Source organism: Mobula birostris, chromosome 13 (genome assembly GCF_030028105.1).
Source record: "Mobula birostris isolate sMobBir1 chromosome 13, sMobBir1.hap1, whole genome shotgun sequence".
Lineage (NCBI taxonomy): Eukaryota > Metazoa > Chordata > Chondrichthyes > Myliobatiformes > Myliobatidae > Mobula > Mobula birostris.
This window is the reverse complement of record NC_092382.1, coordinates 20,617,575-20,637,739: the sequence shown is the minus strand read 5'-3', so window position 1 is coordinate 20,637,739 and position 20,165 is coordinate 20,617,575. Positions and strand designations below refer to the sequence as shown.

General features: G+C 45.3%; 2 protein-coding genes across 5 annotated transcripts in view; one reads left to right on the top strand and one right to left on the bottom strand.

The window, feature by feature from the left end:
• LOC140207837 (uncharacterized) overlaps positions 1–20,165 on the top strand; it is a 268,940-nt gene that overhangs the window by 78,877 nt on the left and 169,898 nt on the right. The gene's annotated exons all lie outside the window — the stretch shown is intronic.
• LOC140208518 (NACHT, LRR and PYD domains-containing protein 3-like) overlaps positions 1–20,165 on the bottom strand; it is a 39,764-nt gene that overhangs the window by 4,488 nt on the left and 15,111 nt on the right. For 2 of the 4 annotated variants that reach the window (XM_072277257.1, XM_072277256.1), the window contains exons 3-11: positions 15,577–15,668; positions 13,611–13,777; positions 8,047–8,218; positions 7,884–7,949; positions 1,816–3,571; positions 1,117–1,203; positions 791–961; positions 465–635; positions 143–310 (exon numbers count right to left, since the gene is read on the bottom strand). In XM_072277257.1, the coding sequence (XP_072133358.1) occupies positions 143–310; positions 465–635; positions 791–961; positions 1,117–1,203; positions 1,816–3,571; positions 7,884–7,949; positions 8,047–8,218; positions 13,611–13,777; positions 15,577–15,586 (2,768 nt within the window). In that variant the 5' untranslated portion in view covers positions 15,587–15,668. Of the gene's footprint in view, positions 1–142; positions 311–464; positions 636–790; positions 962–1,116; positions 1,204–1,815; positions 3,572–6,222; positions 8,219–13,610; positions 13,778–15,576; positions 15,669–20,165 lie in introns of those variants that run through there. The other 2 variants (XM_072277259.1, XM_072277258.1) reach the window with 2 other exon arrangements.

Genomic DNA, 20,165 nt, shown 5'->3' with positions numbered 1-20,165 from the left:
GACGAAATAAACAGATTATATAACAGTGTCGGTAACAGGGGACTGGGGTTAATGTTTCAACAGCACTCGCAGACAAATATCACCAGAAAACCCGCGGATTCGCTGATATTTTATCACATTGAACATTAACACAAATACTCACCAGATCCACTCCAGACTCGGGAGGGTCAGTATGAGGCGGCGGAGAGCGGGGACAGATCGGTCTGTCAGCGAATTTAATCCCAGCTCCAGCTCCGTCAGTGATGAGTTTGTACTGAGAGCGGAGACGAGATCCTCGGCACCAGAATCTGTGAGACCGACACTGTCCAGCCTGGAGATGAGAGAGAGTGAGGGTGAAGTACACAGAGAGACAGGAGACGGTACAAATCCCCAGTGTTTATCAGTAACTCAATTACTGATCACATTATGTTCAGTGTCAGACACCCAGTGACTGTAAACACAATCTCCCACAGTCTGGTACTTACCACAGTTTCTGTATTTTACACTCCGGGTTCCTCAGAGCCGCAGACACCAGTTTCACTCCTGAATCTCCCAGTTTATTAAAACCCAGGTCCAGTTCCGTCAGTGATGGGTTTGTACTGAGAGCGGAGACGAGATCCTCGGCACCAGAGTCTTTAAGGCAAACACCGCCCAGCCTGGAGATGAGAGAGAGTGAGGGTGAAGGACACAGAGAGACAGGAGACGGTACAAATCCCCAGTGTTTATCAGTAACACAATTACTGATCACATTAATGTTCAGTGTCAGACATCCAGTGACTGTAAACACAATCTCCCACAGTCTGGTACTTACCACAGTTTCTGTATTTTACACTCCGGGTTCCTTAGAGCCGCAGACACCAGTTTCACTCCTGAATCTCCAAGTTTATTAAAACCCAGGTTCAGCTCCGTCAGTGATGGGTTTGTACTGAGAGCGCAGGCGAGATCCTCGGCACCAGAATCTGTGAGACCGACTTTGTCCAGACTGTAGGTGAGAGAGAGTGAGGGTGAGGGACACAGAGAGACAGGAGATGGTACAAATCCCCAGTATTTATAAGTAACACATTTAATGATCACAATAATGTTCAGTGTCAGACACCCAGTGACTGTAAACACAATCTCCCACAGTCTGGTACTTACCCCAGTGTCTGTATTTTACAGTCCAGGTTCCTCAGAGCCGCAGACACCATTTTCACTCCTGAATCTCCCAGTTTATTCTCCCCAAGTCTAAGCACAAACAGACAAATTGATGAACAAAGTGATTCAAACGGCGGATATTTCCACAGATTGTACGGGAGGGGTGTGTCTGAACTGAGGCCCACAATCGGGAGTGGAGATGCGCCCATGGGTTCTGGGTATCTGGTAGTCAGCACAGTCACACAGGTGGACTGATGGTGATAGTCACACACGGGGAAGGGCAGGGGAGGACAATCTCACAATGGTATTTATTTCCTTCTCACTGGGACAGTCTGCTGACGGTCTCTTGTCCCTCACTGGGAAGGGGGTGTGAATCTCTGACCCACCTGCTGCAGTCAGTGTTGGTAACAGTGAGAAGGAACATTGTCAATGGACGTGTCACAGGCAGCGAGAAACACGGCCATTCCTGTGATTTACTACCATTAAATCAATGGCCGTTGTTCACTGATCTGATGAAGTCTCCAACATCCCTTCACAAGGAACCACAGAACCCTCCTGTCCTTGGGGAATTACTGACTGATCCCCGGGCATTTGTCACAATTCATCACAATCTGATTTTGCTAGTTTTAACCAAATCCCTTAACATTGAAGCAACACAATGGAACATTTTCACAGCTCACAGTGAAAGATAAATCAAGTTACCTCAACTCCTGGCACTTGTGCAGCCCGGGTCCCAGCCGCTGGATTCCTTCACACTGAATGTGGCAGTTCTCCAGGTCGAGCTGTTTTATTGTATCACAGAGTCCGATGGCATGAGACAGGACCGCGCAGTCAATCGGGGTCAGTGTCATTCCACTGAATGAAAGTGTTTCCACAGATCCCAGTGCGGCCTGAGCCAGTCCACGATTCTGAGACTCAAACAGGTAGTGCAATGTGTTCAGGAGGCTCCTTTTACCAGCTTCACTCCTTGTGTTTCCACTCTGGCGTTTAACCTCCTCCTTCACCCAGTCAATCACCCGGCAGGTTGTTTGATGAGGAAATGGACCCAGAAACTCCTCCAGGCCCCGAGCTGTAATTGGAGAGGAGAGACCAGCAACAAAACGGAGAAATACCCCAAATCGCCCATCTGTCGTGTTGTGGGCTTCAGTGAGGAATTTCAGGATATCCCCGGGATGTGGATTCAGGAATTGTGCGACTGCAGCTACAAACTCTTGGATGGTGAGGTGTGGGAATGTGTACACCACGCTCTGGGCAGAATCCTCTCTCTCCAAAAGCTCCATCAGGAACCCGGACAGGAACTGGGAAGGCTGCAGATTGTAGTTGATTAAATCTCCATCTGTAAACACAATCTTCTTCGCGGACACTCCTCTGAAGGCCATCTGACCAACCCTGAGTAACACATCACGGGGGTTCCCAATCTCACGGCCGTGGTTTTTCAGGATGTTGTAAATATAGTAGGAGTACAGTTGGGTGATGGTCTTGGGAACTCGCTGCGGGTCCCTGACTCTTTGTGTGAAGAAGGGGCCCAGTGCCAGAGCGAGGATCCAGCAGTAGGAGGGGTTGTAGCTCATGGTGTACAGGATCTCGTTCTCCTTCACGTGTTTGAAAACAGCTTCTGCCACCGTCTGATCTTCAAAATGCCTGAAGAAATATTCCTTCCGTTCCTCACCAACAAATCCCAGGATTTCAGCCCGGACACCGATGTCTGCCTTTTCCAATAAATGTAACGCAGTGGGGCGAGTGGTCACCAGCACTGAACACCCTGGGAGCAGCTTGCCCTGGATTAAACTGTACACAATGTCAGACACCTCACACCACCACTCGGGATCTGGGCACTGGTGCTTGGGTTCTGTATCTCTCTGACCGTCAGCAAAGTCGACGTTGTGTTTGAATTCATCCAATCCATCGAATATAAACAGTAATCCCTCCCGGTTCTTCCAGACCTCTCTCAGGGAATTCCCAAAGTAAGGATACTGATCCAGAATCAGTTCCTTCAGGTTTATTCTGCAGTTAATGGAGTTTAAATCTCGGAATTTGAAACTGAAGACAAACTGGAATTGTTGGTATATTTTCCCCGTGGCCCAGTCATAAACAATCTTTTGTACCATTGTTGTTTTCCCGATTCCCGGGACTCCGGCCACTGCTGCGGACATGCCTGTTTTGTTTCCAAAGACAGATCTTTTAAATTTTTGCAGAAAACTCCTCGTAAATAATTGATCAGTGCGGATTTTTTCCAGCTGTCCGCGGAGATGTTTTTCTCTCCACTCCTCGTGGTCTCTGCCTCTTGCCAGCAGCTCATGTTCCACCAGTCTCCGATCTCGGACAGTAGAAATGACCGTGAGCTCAGCGTATCGATCAACCAGCTGGAAAACCTTCACCTTCTCCCTCATCAGGATCGTGTTCACTCTCAGTGTTTCAGTTTGTGCCCGCAGGGTCTCCTTGTGTTTCTGCTGAACATCTTTGGATGGACAGAAATAGGTTGTCAATGCCCAATCTGATGAACATGGAGCACACAACAGTTTTTCTTCAATAAAAATAAAAAAACTTGTTAAAGGCATTGTTTGGGTAAAATTGGGAGGTCAGAGCTAAGAGTGTCTGAGAATGAACGATGGCCCAGAAACATTTCTGATCTGATTCAGTTTCACTGTGAAAGGCTCCCCTCTCCCCTCTGTTCGTAGTTTGCAGATTCCCCGGTGTTCCAGCGAGCACCAAGTGCACACATGATTCTGGAGAGGAGAGTGTTGTGTGGAGCGGCTGGTTTCACCGCTTTCACTGCTCAGCTTCTGCTGAACTGGGCAACACTGCAGACGGTAACAGTGGGGGGAGGGGGGCATCTACTTGCTCTACTGACTTTTACCTTTCTCACAATGGACCCCATGTTCTTGACAGTCCTTTAGGATTACGCTGTCAGTACTGAGCCACAGAAAAGGAACACTATTTCTGTTTCCTTCTCCAGGCTGTACCAGTCTCAATGTAACACACCCCGCACTAGTCTACTGTCTCTTATTCTCTGAGGAGCTGGTACATGACCTCAGGCAATTCCCCGATGATGTGCGGAAGAGCAGGAAGCTGAAGAGGATGGCAGCGATAATAGGGAACTCTATAGTCAGGGGGACAGGGAGGCGATTCTGTGGACAGAAAATGGAAACACCGATGGTCTTCGCCTCTCAGGTGCCTTTGTCCGAAATGTTTCTGGACGCGTCCACAATATCCTGAGAAAGGATGTTGAGCAGCCAGAGGTCGGGGCAAACGTTCGTACCGACGACATAGGAAGAGAAAAGGGAGGAGGTCTGGAAAACAGAACATAGGGAGTTAGGTAAAAAGCTGAGAAGCAGGACCTCAAATGTAGTCATCTCAGGATTGCTGCCTGTGCCACCTGACAGTGGAAATAAGAGTAGAATGAGGTGGCAGAGAAATTGTGGTTGAAGATTTGGAGCAGGGGGCAGTGATTCAGATTTCTGGATAATTGGGACCACTTCTGGGGCAGGTAAGACCTGTAGAAAAGGGATGGGCTGCACGTGAATCCGATGAGGACCAATATTCTTACGGGCAGATTTACTGGAGCTGTTGGGAGTGTTTTAAGCTAAAATGTCAGGGGGATTGGAACTCGGACGATAGAGTTGTGGATGAACCAGCAGGTTTACAAGTAGACGATGGGTGTAACATGAATGTAAGGAAGGACAAGCCAATGACTGGGTTCAAATCTGGACAGAGCAAAGTGTTCAATTGGACCACATAGACTAAATTCAAAAGGACGCAGATGCAGGACTGAACGCATTGTATTTAAATGCGCACAGCGTTCGGAATAGGCTGGACGAACGCTTGGCGCAATTAGAGATTGGTCGGTATGATGTTGCGGGCATCACTGAGTCGTGGCTGAAAGAAGACCACAGTTGGGAGCTTAACGGTACAGGATGTACGTCTTGTCGAAAGGACAGGCAGGAAGGCATAGGCGGTGGTATTGTAGCTGTGTTGGTTCGAGATAGAATCACATCTTTAGAAAAGTGATGGCATAGGGTCAGAGAATGTTGAATCTTTGTGGGTGGACATAAGAATCCGCAACGGTTAAAAAAAAAAGATTTATGGGAATCCTTTATTGCCCTGCAAATAGTAGCGAAGGTGTGGGGTTGAGATTGCAAAGGGAGCTGGAAAAGGCATGTAATAAATGTGATGACGCAATTGTAATGGGGAACTTCAATATGCTCGCGGAATAAGAAAATCAAACAAACTTCAGGAGTTGGATCGCAAGAGAGGGACTTTACTGAATTCCGATGAGTTAGCGTTTTAGAGCAGTTTGTGCTTAGCAATACTCAGGGAAGGGCTATCTTTGATTGGGTGTTGTGCAATAACCCTGATCCTATGAGGGAGCTTAATGTAAAAGAACCCTTAAGAGGTAGTGATCATCATTTGAATGAATGAATGAATTGATTCTGCAGTTTGAGAGGGAGAAGCATAACTTACAGTATCAGTATCGCAATGGAATAAAGGGAATTACAGAGGCACGAGAGAGAAGCTTACCCAGGTAGATTGGAGAAGGATACCAGTGGAGATGACGGCAGAGCTGAGATGGCTGAAGCTTCCGGGAACAGGTCACAAGTTGCAGGATAGATATGGGCTACGGAGGCAGAAGTTCTCAAGTGGCACGTATAGGCCACCATAGTTGACAAAGGAATTTAAAGACTACATAAAAGCCAAGGAAAGGGCATACAAGACAACAAACGTGAGGGAAAGTTGGATGAATAGAAAACTTTTAAAATCCAACAAAAGGCAACTAAAAAAGCTATAAGAAGGGGAAAGATGAAATATGAGGGCAGAAAAGCCAATAATATAAAGCAGGATAATAAACACTAAACACTTTTTTCAGTTATATAAACAGTAAGAAGGAAGTGAGAGTTGATACTGGAACACTGGAAAATGATGTTGGTGACATAGTAATGGTGGACAAACAAATGGCAGAATAACTTAATGTGTACTTTACATATATCTTCACTGTGCAAGACGCTAGCAGCGTGAAGTGGTCTGCGAGTGACAGGCAGTAGGAGTGAGTGCCATTCTATTACAAATTAAAAAGTTCTTGGCATACTGAAAGCTCTTAAGGTGCAAAGTCACCTGTGCCAGATGGACTACATCCCACAGTCATGAGAGAGGATGCTGAAGAGTTGACGGATGCATTGGTCATGAACTTTGAAGAATCACTTGATTCGGGCATGGTCCTGGAGGACTGGAAGATTGCAATTGTACCTCTACTCTTTAAGAAGGGAAGAGGGCAAAAGAAAGAAAATTATAGGCCAGTTAGCCAAACCTCAGTGATTGGGAAAGAGTTGGAGTCTCCTATTAAGGTTGAGATTTCAAGGTACTTGGAGACTAATGACAAAGTAAGTTAGCGTGGGTTTTGTTAGAATTCATCGAGGAAGTCAGAAGCAGGGTGGACAAAGGAGTCAGTGGATGGCATTTACTTGGAATTTCAGAAGGCATTTGATAGGGTGCTGCACATGAGTCTGCTTAACCAGATAAAAATCTATGGTGTCACAGGAAAGATACTGGCATGTGTCGCGGAATTACTGACAGGCAGCGAGTGGGAATAAAAGGGGCCTTTTCTGGTCGGCTGCCATTGACTGGTGCTGTTCCGCAGGGATCAGTATTGGGACCACTGGCTTTCAGATTGTTTGTCAATGATGTAGACGATGGAATGAAAGTTTGAGGATGATACAGAGATAGGTGCAGGGGTAGGTAGTGCGATTGCAACAGGACTGAGACAAATTGGAAGAATGGGCAAAAAGTGGCAGATGGAATAGAGTGTTGTAAATGTTCGATGATGCATCTAATATAAATGCTGAGCCTTTACAAGACGGTATTCAGGCCGCAGTTGGAGTATTGTCAACAGTTTTGTGCCTCATACCTCTGAAAAGATGTGTTGTCATTAGAGAGGGTCCAGAGGAGATTCAAGAGGATGATTCTGGGAATGAAGGGGTTAACATATGAGGTGTGTTTTGGCAACTTTGGGCCTATACTCACTGGAATTTTGCGGAATACGAGGGAATGTGTTTGAAACCTACCAAATGTTGAAAGGACCAGACAGGGTGGATATCCAGAACTAGAGGGCACAGCCTCAAAATTGAGGGGCGATGCTTTAAAACAGGTAAGGAGGATTTCATTTTAGCTAGAGAGTACTGAATCTGTGGAATGCTCTGTCACAGACTGCAGTGGAGGCCGAGTCCATGGGTATATTTAAGGCAGAAGTTCCAAATCGGTCAGGGCATCAAAGGATATGGCGAGAGGGCAGGTGTATGGGGCTGACTGGGATCTGGGATTAGCCATGATGGAATGGCGGAGCAGACTGATGGGCTGAATGGCCTAATTCTGCTGCTACGTCTTGTGGGCTTTGGAGGAATAACAACAACTCTCGGCTTCGCTTTGGATCGGAGGTATGGGATTTCCCTTGCTGAAGTTGGATGTTCCAATGGGAATGGTTTGCCTTCAGTTTTGTCAGATCCCAGGATATTCGGCCCTACAGAAAGGGGAACGCCGTGGTTTCATCTCTGACTGACTGGAATGTCTGTTTATCAAACTCGTAGAGGCCTCTGGGTGCACAGCCTGAGACCCGGAAGGTGTCGGGTGTTGTGACAAATGAAAATCGCTTTCTGTCCTTCAGCCACAGCAACAAAAACCTGTCTTCCCGACTCTGGCAGTCTCTAAACCGGCCTCTAAATACAGGTATTCAGACTGTCAGAGTGAAATAAAGACTTTGAGATTTCCGTTCCATCTCTTACCCTTCAGATGCACCGGCACTTCAGATACACCCCGCTCAGTGTCCATGTAGGCGAACTGGCTGTCACCTGTTCAACAGATTAACCTGCATGAAGTCTGTTCTGTGTAATACTGTAAATTCATCAGCATTTACATCTGTGACACACAGTGTATTGTTCACCGTACCACGTTCCCGTATTTCATTCAATATTCTGCTCAGCTTCGGTAAATGGTGGTGTAGTTTCACAAAGGATTCCCACATCACCCTCCGGGCCCCGGAGCCCTTCTCCATCACCAGATCCAGGAGGAGTTTGGAAGCGCCCGCTCGGTTTCCCTTCTCCGCCAACTCAGTCACGCTCTGTAATGAACAATGGGGAATATATTGAGGAGCGGAGGGATGGGTACAAATCTACCCTGAACATGGACTGACCCAGCACATTCTACTCGCCACAGATCAGTAACAGCCACTGAAGTGTTCATAGTGGGGGAAAGAATTTAAAAGAAGTGAGCGGGGTCAGTCATGTCCTTCTCAACGCCACAGATTGTCGGGAAACATCCGCTTGGCAAGTTTTAAGTGGAGTAGACACAGTGTGAGTGAGCCAGGGATAGAGTGGGGAGTTGAGGCTTTGTGTCAGAGAAGGTTCAGTGAGGCAAGGTGGAGGCTTTAGGTAGATTTTGGATAGTATTTTCCCTTCCTTTTCACGGTTAGAACAGTGAGAATACCAGGCAGGATAGTGGAATGCTCTTCATACTGCGTGTAGCAAGGCAGGGAGACCGCCAGTGTCCCAGATAACTACACCTTCAGGAATTGCATCCAGCTGCAGCTTCTTACAGACTGTGATCAGGAATTGGAACTGGAGCTGGTTGAACCCAGGATCATTCAAGAGGATGAGAGGTTGACTGACAGGCTATACAGGGATGGAGCTATACCTAAGGCGCAGGACACAGGTAACTGAGAGGCAGCCACTGCAGGAAACTCCTCTGTAACAGGTATACAGATTTCTGTTTCGGGGTATGACCTAGCAGAGGAAAGCCACGGTCATTAAGCCTCTGATACCGAGTTTGGTTTTGTGACTCAGAACGAGTGAGAAGCGTGAGCTGCACTAACAGGGGGAATTCCGCGGTTAGGAAAACAGACTGGAGATTCTGTTGACGAGAACAATATTTCTGGATGGTGTGTCAGGGATATCTCGGTTCGAGTCTGAAACTTTCTTAAGGGCAGTGTGAGCAGCCAGAGGTCATGGTCCACGTTGGTACCAATGACAAGAGTAGTAAGTGTGATGAGGTCCTGCAAAGTGAGTTCATGGAGTTAGATGCTAAACTGAAGTGCAGGAACTCCAGGGTTGTGTTCTTAAGATTGCTACCCGTGCCCCATGCTGGGGAGGACTGAAATAGGACGATAATACAGTTTAACGTCTGGCTGATGAGATGGTGCATGACCGAGGGCTTCAGATGTTTGGATGTTTGGGCTCTCTTCCAAGGAAGTTGTGGCCTGGACACCCGTGATCGTTTTACACCCGAACTGGAGGCAGACTGATACCCCTGTGGGAAGGGTTGTTAGCGCTGCATGGAGAGAGGGGAGGTGTCAAACTTGAGTTGCAGGGGGTGAGGAACTAGCATGGATGGTGGAGTGGTTGTGTGGGAAAGATGTTGTTAAGCCAACATACAAAGTCAGGAAACTAAAGGATGAGAATCGTTTTTCCCAAAATACGTATTATTTCAATGCAAGGAGTACTGTATGAAAGACAGATCGGCCTAGCATGTGGATCAGCACATTGAATTACAGCATTGTAACCATTGTTGTGATTTGGTTGGAGGAGGTGCAGGATTAACAGCTCAGCATTCCAGTGTTCCGTTGCATTAGACACGATTCGATAGAGTGGGAGGGATTACAGAGGGACGGGTGGCATAACTAGTCAGAGAAAATGTCACTGCATTGCTCAGACAGGACAAACTGGATAGCTGGTCCAATGAGACTACATAGGTGAAACTACGGATTAAGAAAGGGATGACCATGTTAGTTGGATTATATTATAGAGCACCCAATAATCAATGGGATTTAGAAGAACAAACGTGCAGGGAGTTCACAGAAACAAGAAACATAAGATTCTGATGGTAGACAATTGACTTTCCATTTATTGACTGACTCACTGGGTTAAAGGGCTGGATGGGATAGTGTAGGTCAAATGTGTCCAGGGAAGTTTCTGTAATCGATATATTCAGGTCACAACTGGAGAGAGTGCATTCTGGAATCCCTATTAGGGAACAAAACAGGGCAAGCAATAGAGGAGTGTGCAGGAGAACACTTTGGATCTGGTGATCATAATAACATCAGTTTAACAATCATTATGGAAAAGGATGGGTCTGGTCTTTGGGTTAAGACTTTAAATTGGAGAAAAGCCAATTTTAATGGTACCAGAAAGGATCTGATGAAAGTGGATTGGGACTGGTTGATTTCTGGTACAGATGTGCTTGGTAAGTGTAGGGCCTCCAAAACCTATATTTTGAGAGTACCGAGTTCAAATACAGAAATGACCACAAATGAAGAGTTTGAATGTTCCCGACAGAATAAAAGACAAGGGTATCTTCGTTTAGGGAATGTTGTTTTCTTCTTCTTTATTTTTTTTTTTTAAAAAGAGATATCAAGGCCCTGAGCATATCACAAGTATAGGCTCAAAGGATCAAATGAGGCATTTGATGAGGACAGGAAATGCAAGAGTTACTACAGGAGGAAATCAAGAGGGCGAAAGTACAGCCTGAGTTTGCTACAGCAGACAAGGGAAAAGAGAACCCCAAATCCTTCATCAAATGTATTTAGAACAAAAATATTCCAACGGTCTAAATTGGTCTGCTTGAAGCTCAGAGTGGGCATTTGTGCTTGAAGCTCAGAGAGGGCATTTGTGCTTGAAGCTCAGAGTGGGCATTTGTGCTTGAAGCTCAGAGTGGGCATTTGTGCTTGAAGCTCAGAGTGGGCATTTGTGCTTGAAGCTCAGAGTGGGCATTTATGCTTGAAGCTCAGAGTGGGCATTTATGCTTGAAGCTCAGAGTGGGCATTTATGCTTGAAGCTGAAGTAGATGGGGGAGACTTAAAATGGATTTTTTACAGTTATATTTACTCAGGAGACATATAGCATCTTTAGAGTGAGGCGGAACTGCAGTGAGATCATGGACTCTATACAGAGGAGGAGGTGGTTGCTGTCTTGAGGCAGATTAGGGAGGGTAAATCCCCAGGGTTTTCCTTCATAATTTGTCTGAGGCGAGTGCAGAGCTTGCAGGTGTTCCAGTAAAGATATTTAAAATGTTAGATGCAGAAGTTTTGGAGGGTAGATAATGTTGTTCTGCTGTTTGAAAAGGCTGTAGAAATAAGCTGGGGAATTATAGGGTCGTGAGCCTGACAACAGTGGTGGTAAAGTTATTGGTGGGTATTCTAAGGGACTGGGTATGAGTATTTGGATGGACAAGGATTCATCAGGTATAGTCATCACTGATTTGTACCTGGTATATCTTGTCTTACCAATCTTATGGTTTCTCGAGGATGTTACCAGGGGAGCAGTGAAGGCAAGTGAGGGACGTTGTCTACATGGACTTCAGCAGGGCCTTTGACAAGGTCCCTCATGGGGGCCTGGTTAATAAGGTTAAGTCGCTTGGCATTCATGACATGGTAGTAAGTTAGTTTAGATATTGGATTCATGAGAGAATCTAAAAGAGGCAGTAGAGATTCTCTGACTGGAGGTCTATGACTAGTGGTGTGCTTCATGGATCTGGATGATAATGTGGTAAACTGAGTCAGTAAATCTGTGGATAACATCTAGGTAGTAACGGCGAGGAAGTTTATCAGAGTTTGCAGCGGGACCTGAAACAGCTGGAAGAAGGTGGAGTGGAGATCGGCAGATAGAATTTAATGAAGACAAGTGTGAGGTGTTGCACTATTTGAGGACAAACTAGGATAGCATTAAGACATTGAGTGGTTTGGCAATGAGCGGTGCGGTAAAACCAAGATATCAGGGAATACAGATCCAAAATTGCTTAAAAGTGTTGTCAAAGGTAGATGTCCTGATAAAACGTTTAGGATATGGGCCTTCTTAAATCAAAATATCGAATACAGAAGTTGGGATATTATGTTGAAATTCATGTTGCAGAGGCTAATTGGGAGCAATGTAACCATATAACCAGATGACAATTACAGCACGGAAACAGGCCTTCTCAGCCCTTCTAGTCCGTGACGAACGCTTAACCTCACCTAGTCCCACCGACCCGCACGCAGCCCACCTACCTCTCGGAAGGATATCAATAAGATTGAACGAGTGCAGAAAAAATTACAAGGTGTTGTCAGGACTTGAGGGCCTGAGGTAGAGGGAAAGTTTGAATAGGTTAGGACTGCCATAGGGTGTAGGAGGACGAGGAGAGATGTGATAGAGGTATAAAAGTTTATAAAAGGTATAGATAGAGTAGATGCAAATAGGCATCTGTTACTGAGGTTGGGTGAGACTCGAATTAGAGGCCATAGATTAAGGATGAAAGATGAAAGGAAATTTGAGGGAGAACTTCTTCACTCAGAGGCTGGTGAGAGTATGGAACGAGCGGCCATCGGAAGTGGTACATGTGCATTCGATTTGATCATTTAAAAACAATTTACTTTAAGTACATGAATGAAAGTGGCATGGATGTCTCTTGTCGGTGTGCAGATCAATGCAACTAGGCATATAATAGGTCAGTGTGGACCTGATGGGCCGAAGAGCCTGTTGCTGTACTGTAGAGTTCGATGACTATGGCTAAGTCAAACTATGACAGAGTCACTGTTGATTTTCCCAGGGGGAATCTCTGGTGACCGCAGCAGGTTCACAATTAACTGCCCGGCTCCATGATGAGTCCAGTGTCAGCCTACAGCTGGGAACTAGCAGTGAGGAGCAGACAGTAATTACAGGACTTTTGTGCATGTCAGAGAGACCAAAGTCAAATGGTAGTAATACAGAGAGGGAAGGTTGGATTGAAATTGTCAGCTGTCGCATGTGGAATGTTAGCGTTGGGGATAATATGTGGCTCTTCACTAAAATTCAGTCTGGTGAGCAATAGGTGAATGTGTCCCAGTAACAGGAGGACCATTGGAAAGACATTTCTTGGTAATTCTGTGTTATCTGCAGATGCTTGGACGATTTTCAGTGATATTATTTTGCAGTTCCTAGTGCTAACAGGAACTGTGGTAATTACAAACTCAACATGGAACAGTGACAAGGAACAGAAGGTAACTGAACCATGAGGATTGTTGGAATATTTGATCAAATGAAAGAGGGTCAGTAGTTGAAAAGAGAGACGATATTCAGTCCTGCCTGTTCAATTGATGATGGAGTTGAAGGTAGACTCGAGAAATGAGCTGAGAAATAAGTTAATATATATTTGATTTGTGGGAAACCCGGGAGTAATCAAGAGAGTCTGCTGAATGGCCATTAAGGTCGAGCATTGGGAACATGATGTGATGTCAGTGGTTCTCTGTCCACTTGCAATGTCCATCAAGTGTCACGTCACCAAATTCACCTGTCAATCATTGTCTGTATCCTAACCTGTCTAAAAATGAATGTGTTCAGTAATATTAACAGAGGCCTGGGTTGGTTTCTGCAAACAAAAACTCTGTTCTTGATGTTGACCACAAGCATTGCAGGACTTTCATAGCCCAGAGGTAACATTACACTGGTTCTGTCAGTCTGTGATTGATTCAGTAGAATCTAAACTCAGTCTATGTTCCTACCACTTACGTGATACTCTGGCCCGGTGAAGTGATCCTCGCCCATTAACATGAAGCTGACTCCCTCCACACCCTCCTCAATCGCCTGCTCCAGTCGCTCCATGTAGAATCTCGTCAACTGGAACAGTTGGTGATCCTCACAATTTGACAGGAAGGCCGAGATTGCGGAATTCAGATCTGTAGTCAGTCATAGAACGTAAAATATTTGAGTGTACCATGTGTATGCGGACACGATGCCAATTTAAACCAATCCCATCTTCAGGAACATGGTCAATATCCCTCCGTTCCCGGCCTACTCATGAGTTCAAACCCCTCTCAGATGCTGCTGAGTATCTGTTTCCAGTCCCTCCCTCGGCAGCTCATTCCAGACACCGATTACTCTCTGTGGAAAACATGCATCCTAAATCCCCTTTAAACTTTACCCTCTAACCTTGAACCTATTCACTCCAGTGCTTGATATTTGCACCAAGTCATGGACTATCGAACTTTGCTTTGCCCCTCATAAATTTATGAATTCTCTGAGATAGCGGTCTCAGACTCCGACGCTCCAGAGAAAGGAATCCAAGCTTGATCGACCTCTCCCAGAAGCCAATATTCTGTAATCAGGGTGAAACTCACCTGCACCCTCGCCAGAGCCTCTACATCATTCTCATGATATGGCTACCAGATTTGTGCACAATACTGAGATTGTCTCTTAACCACAGTTCATCCAGTTACAGCACAACTTTAAAAATTACGTACTCACACATCAACTCATCGTTAGCACGCTGCCAATTGTGTTCCCACTTTCAGGGAGCTATGCCCATCCATCACAAGACCCATCCACTCATCAGCCTTCCTAACGGTCCCAGCATTCACTGTGCACATCGCTAGCAAACTTGATCTCCCAAGGTGCAACTCCTCACATTTGCCCGAATTAACTGTACTCGGTGACTTTCTGTTCATATTTCTCATTGGATGCTGAACATTTTGACAACAGTCCCAAATTCACACAACTCCGCCGAGTTGGTTAATCGACGAATCAATCCACCTACGTGATTCTTTCTATTTAATCATTTTGAGTAATACATAGTTTATTATTAAGTTATTTACATCACACATGACACATAGCGAGCCAGTAGCCTTGCGGAGATTACTGGTCACAGACCTTCACCCAGAAGAATGCTCCTCCATTCCTGCTCTATTTGATGTGGCCAAGACAACACTGAAATCAATGTACAAAGTCTCCGCTGAAGATTCCTCAAACCGAAACGTCGATTGTTCCTTTCCCTCGATAGGTGCTGCCTGACCTGTGAGCTCCTCCACCATTTTGTGTGCTGCCCTCACTACTTACCCTCTTGTTTTACTTTAATCTTATTCACCAAGGACATTCAATGCCTCCGTAGCCCACTCAGATTCCCTGTTTAAAATTTCTCTGTCACTGTCTCCCGCACCCAGCCCGTTCTCCCACAATATAACGCTCCTTAACTCGGCCGCAGAAAACACACCGAGAACTCCCCTCAGCTCCATTGAGCAACAACCCGGAAATCCGGGGGGAATTCACCACTGGCCTTCCAAACAGAAAACAGCATCTGTTTCTCACTGTCTGTTGAAGGCATTTCCCACATCAGGATGTAACAAATACTGACGGAAATTCTGTCTGTTCCCTGGACAGATACATTGCCCGCTGCTGTATTCCTGTCTGAGTTTCACCCATACCCACCTTATTCAGGAGCTCCTTCCCCTTTCACTCAGGTGAAGATCTGCACGGTGAGCGGAGTGATTCGACCATTCCCGTTGTTAGGTCCCTGCGCTGGACCTGGTGAATTGTTCCAGTGCTCAAGGTCGCTTTACCGGTAGGGTCAATGACCCCGTTTAATGGCACGTTTTGCTGTGCCCCTTTAGCGCCCAAGTTTATTCCTCTGAACTATTGATGATTTGACTACGCGTGTACAATGATGCCAGAGTTTTAATGACAGAGAGCCCAGTGAACATACCTGTGTCCATTCTGACTCTGAATGACGTTGGTTGATTGTCGGCTGCTTGTCCGCCGTCTGGGTGGAAGAAAGCACCACCTGCTGGCGATGATCTGAAGTACACAAATAAAAGAGTGAGTCAGTCAAGCCTGGTTTATACTCTGCGTCAACGCGTCGCCGTAAGCTCTGCGTCACCGCAAACCCTACGCAAATTTGATAAGGACCCCCACGCGACAGCTTGCATTGCTGCGACGCGCACCTCTCACAAAATTCAATCGCGCGTCGCGGCAACACAGAACGCAACAACTGTGATCGGTCCGCTTCATTGTATCGCATGTCATCCTACGCTGCAATAGCTTCCCATTGGGCGACTGAAGGGCAGGGAAGGAACTCTGGTTGTAATGCTTTCCATAAAGCCTTACAGACCTCCGAAATTGGACAGGTTGCTCTCTGGGAAGGATGTGATCGGTCGGTGGGAAGCCTTCAAAGAAGAAATTTTGAGAGTGCAGAGTTTGTATGTTCCTGTCAGGATTAAAGGCAAATTGAATAGGAATAAGGAACCTTGGTTCTCAAGGGATATTGCAACTCTGATAAAGAAGAAGAGGGAGTTGTATGAAATGTATAGGAAGCAGGGAGTAAATAAGGTGCTTGAGGAGTATAAGAAGTGCAAGAAAATACTTAAGAAGGAAACCAGGAGGGCTAAAAGAAGGCATGAGGTTGCCTTGGCAGTCAAAGTGAAGGATAATCCAAAGAGCTTTTACAGGGTATATTAAGAGCAAAAGGATTGTAAGGTATAAAATTGGTCTTCTTGAAGATCAGAGTGGTCGGCTATGTGCGGAACCAAAGGAAATGGGAAAGATCTTAAATAGTTTTTTCTGCATCTGTATTTACTAAGGAAACTGGCATGAAGTCTATGGAATTAAGGGAAACAAGTAGTGAGATCATGGAAACTGTACAGATCGAAAAGGAGGAGGTCCTTGCTGTCTTGAGGAAAATTAAAGTAGATAAATCTCTGGGACCTGACAGGGTGTTCCCTCGGACCTTGAAGGAGACTAGTGTTGAAATTGCAGGGGCCCTGGCAGAAATATTTAAAATGTCAGTGTCTACAGTTGAGATGCTGGAGGATTGGAGAGTGGCTCAGGTTGTTCCGTTGTTTGAAAAAGGATCGAAAAGTAATCCGGGAAATTATAGTCCGGTAAATTTAACGTTGGTAGTAGATAAGTTATTGGAGGGAGTATTAAGAGACAGAATCTACAAGCTTTTGGATAGACAGGGGCTTATTAGGGAGAGTCAACATGGCTTTGTGCATGTTAGGTCATGTTCGACCAATCTATTGGAGTTTTTCGAGGAGGTTACCAGGAAAGTGGATGAAGGGAAGACAGTGGATCTTGTCTACATGGACTTCAGTAAGGCCTTTGACAAGGTCTCGCATGGGAGGTTAGTTAGGAAAATTCAGTTGCTAGGTATACATGGAGAGTTGGTAAATTGGATTAGACATTGGCTCGATGGAAGAAGACAGAGAGTGGTGGTAGAGAATTGCTTCTCTGAGTGGAGGCCTGTGACTAGTGGTGTGCCACAGGGATCAGTGCTGGGTCCATTGTTATTTGTCATCTATATCAATGATCTTGGATGATAATGTGGTAAATTGGATCAGCAAGTTTGCTGATGATACAAAGATTGGAGGTGTAGTAGACAGTGAGGAAGGTTTTCAGAGCCTGCAGAGGGACTTGGACCAGCTGAAAAAATGGGCTGAAAAATGGCAGATGGAGTTTAATACAGACAAGTGTGAGGTATTGCACGTTGGAAGGACAAACCAAGGTAGAACATACAGGGTTAATGGTAAGGCACTGAGGAGTGCAGTGGAACAGAGGGATCTGGGAATACAGATACAAAATTCCCTAAACGTGACATCACAGGTTGATAGGGTCATAAAGAGAGCTTTTGGTACATTGGCCTTTATTAATCATTATTAATCAAAGTACTGAGTATAAGAGCTGGAATGTTATGATGAGGTTGTATAAGGCATTGGTGAGGCCGAATCTGAAGTATTGTGTTCCATTTTGGTCACCTAATTACAGGAAGGATAGTAATAAGGTTGAAAGAGTGCAGAGAAGGTTTACAAGGATGTTGCCGTGACTTGAGAAACTCAGTTACAGAGAAAGGTTGAATAGGTTAGGACTTTATTCCCTGGAGCGTAGAAGAATGAGGGGAGATTTGATAGAGGTACATAAAATTATGATGGGTATAGATAGAGTGAATGCAAGCAGGCTTTTTCCACTGAGGCAAGGGGAGAAAGAAACCAGAGGACATGGGTTAAGGGTGGGGGGTGATAGTTTAAAGGGAACATTAGAGGGGGCTTCTTCACACAGAGAGTGGTGGGAGTATGGAATGAGCTGCCAGACGAGGTGGTAAATGTGGGTTCTTTTTTTAACATTTAAGAATAAATTGGACAGATACATGGATGGGAGGTGTATGGAGGGATATGGTCCGTGTGCGGGTCAGTGGGACTAGGCAGAAAATGGTTTGGCACAGCCAAGAAGGGCCAAAAGGCCTGTTTCTGTGCTGTAGTTTCTATGGTTTCTATGGTTCTAAATTATGGAGGACACATTTCGCACGAAAAAAGACGCTCGCGTCTTGTTTACCCTGACACTACCATGACCATGAAGCCTTGTGTGGGCGGGTGAGTGCACATGCGTGACGTGCGGGAATTGCCGAGCTGCACAGATACACCAACGCACAAGTATAAATGCTCACAATGCGCGTAGGCCACTTGCGTAGGTTACAGCGTCCAGTTAATGCAGAAGTATAAACCATGCTTTACTCTGCCCTTCAAATTTAAAACACTTCTGTAAGATTGCTGCTCAGTCTCCTACTTTCCAGGGAGTAAAAACAGAGTGGTCATCCTCTCCCCAGAACTGAGGCCTTCTGGCCCTGACAACAGACTCGCAAATCGTCTCTGCACTCTTTCCACTTTACCCAAGCCTTTTGAAACATATAGCGGCAAGAACTATACTTTGTACCACAAACACAGTCTCACCAACGACTGATTCAACGGTCCCATAGTGGTTAACACATGTCTTTACAGTTTGAATGACCCAGTTGCAATTCCCACCGCTGCCTGTAAGAGTTTGCAGGTTCTCACTGTGATCACATGGGTTTCCTCCAGATGATCTCGGGGGACCTAACGGGCAGCGCGGCTCACTGTATCTCAATAAAAAAATAAATAAAATAATTTCCCAAATCCAGCACTCAGTACCCTGACTGTTGAAGGACGACGTGGTAAACACATCTTCACTACCCCATGTTGCCGTATTGAGCGAACAGTGCACCCATACTCCACAATGCCCCCGTTCTGCGACAATCTCAGACCAATATTCAATGCAATATTCAAAATGAAACTGCAGAGCACCAGGAAAACCAAGGTAAAGTAAGGTTTGATGTTGATAGCATCCCTCAAGAATATGCAGTGAAGCTGGTAGAGAGAAGCCAGAAGAGCATTGCAAACAAAAAGAAGACCAGGAAAGCTAAATGGATTTCTGCGAAAGCTGAGCAGCGAAGAGAAGTGAAGGACATCGGAACAAATACCTCCAAATGAACACAACGTTCAAGAAGACAAAGGAGAGATAAGAAAACTTACTTAACAGACTGATGCAAAGAAGATGAAGAAACCAAAGAACTGGAAAAACAAGAGATCTATTCAAGAAGATTAGAGAAATCAAAGGAACATTTCATGCAAAAATAAGTATAGTAAAAGGCAAAGAAGGGGAGGCCCTTACAGAACCAGAAAATGTCAAAAAGAAATGGCAGGAATACACAGAAGAATTGTACAGAAAATATCCCAACAGCGAAGACACCAGCAATGACTCCCTCGACAATCTAGAGCCAGACATTCTGGAAAGTGAAGTCAAATGGGTGATAGAAAACATTGCCAATAAAAAGGCAACAAACATCACAGTTGCTGGTGAACGCAGCAGGCCAGGCAGCATCTCTAGGAAGAGGTACAGCCGAGACCCTTCGTCAGGACCAGCAACTTTGATGTCTGTTGCTTGAATTTCCAGCATCTGCAGAATTCCTCGTATTTACGCCAATAAAAAGGCTGCAGGATGTGACAGGGGTCCAGTTGAATTGTTTAAAACTTTAAAAGATGTTGCTGTAAAAGTGTTGTATGCAATTTGCCAGCAGATCTGATAATCCTAACAATGGCCTTTAGACTGGAAAATAAAAGTTTATATCCCAATTCCCAAGAAGGTCAATGTAAAGGATTGTTCAAATTACCGAGCAATTTCACACGGTGGCAAGGTGACACTAAAGATCACGCAAGCAAGACTACAGCAACGTATGGAACGAGAACAACCAGATGTACAAGTTGGTTTTCGAAAAGGCAGAGGGACCAGAGACAAAATTGCTAACACATGCTGGATAATAGAGAAATCAGCAGAATTCCAGAAAAGTATTTATCTATGTTTTAATGATGAATCTAAAACCTACAACAGTGTGGACCATAATAAACTATGGCAAATCCTTAAAGAAATGAGGATACCTGGGCATCTGATCTGCCTTATGAGAAACTTGTACGGAGATCAAGAAGCAACAGAACTGACCACGGAACA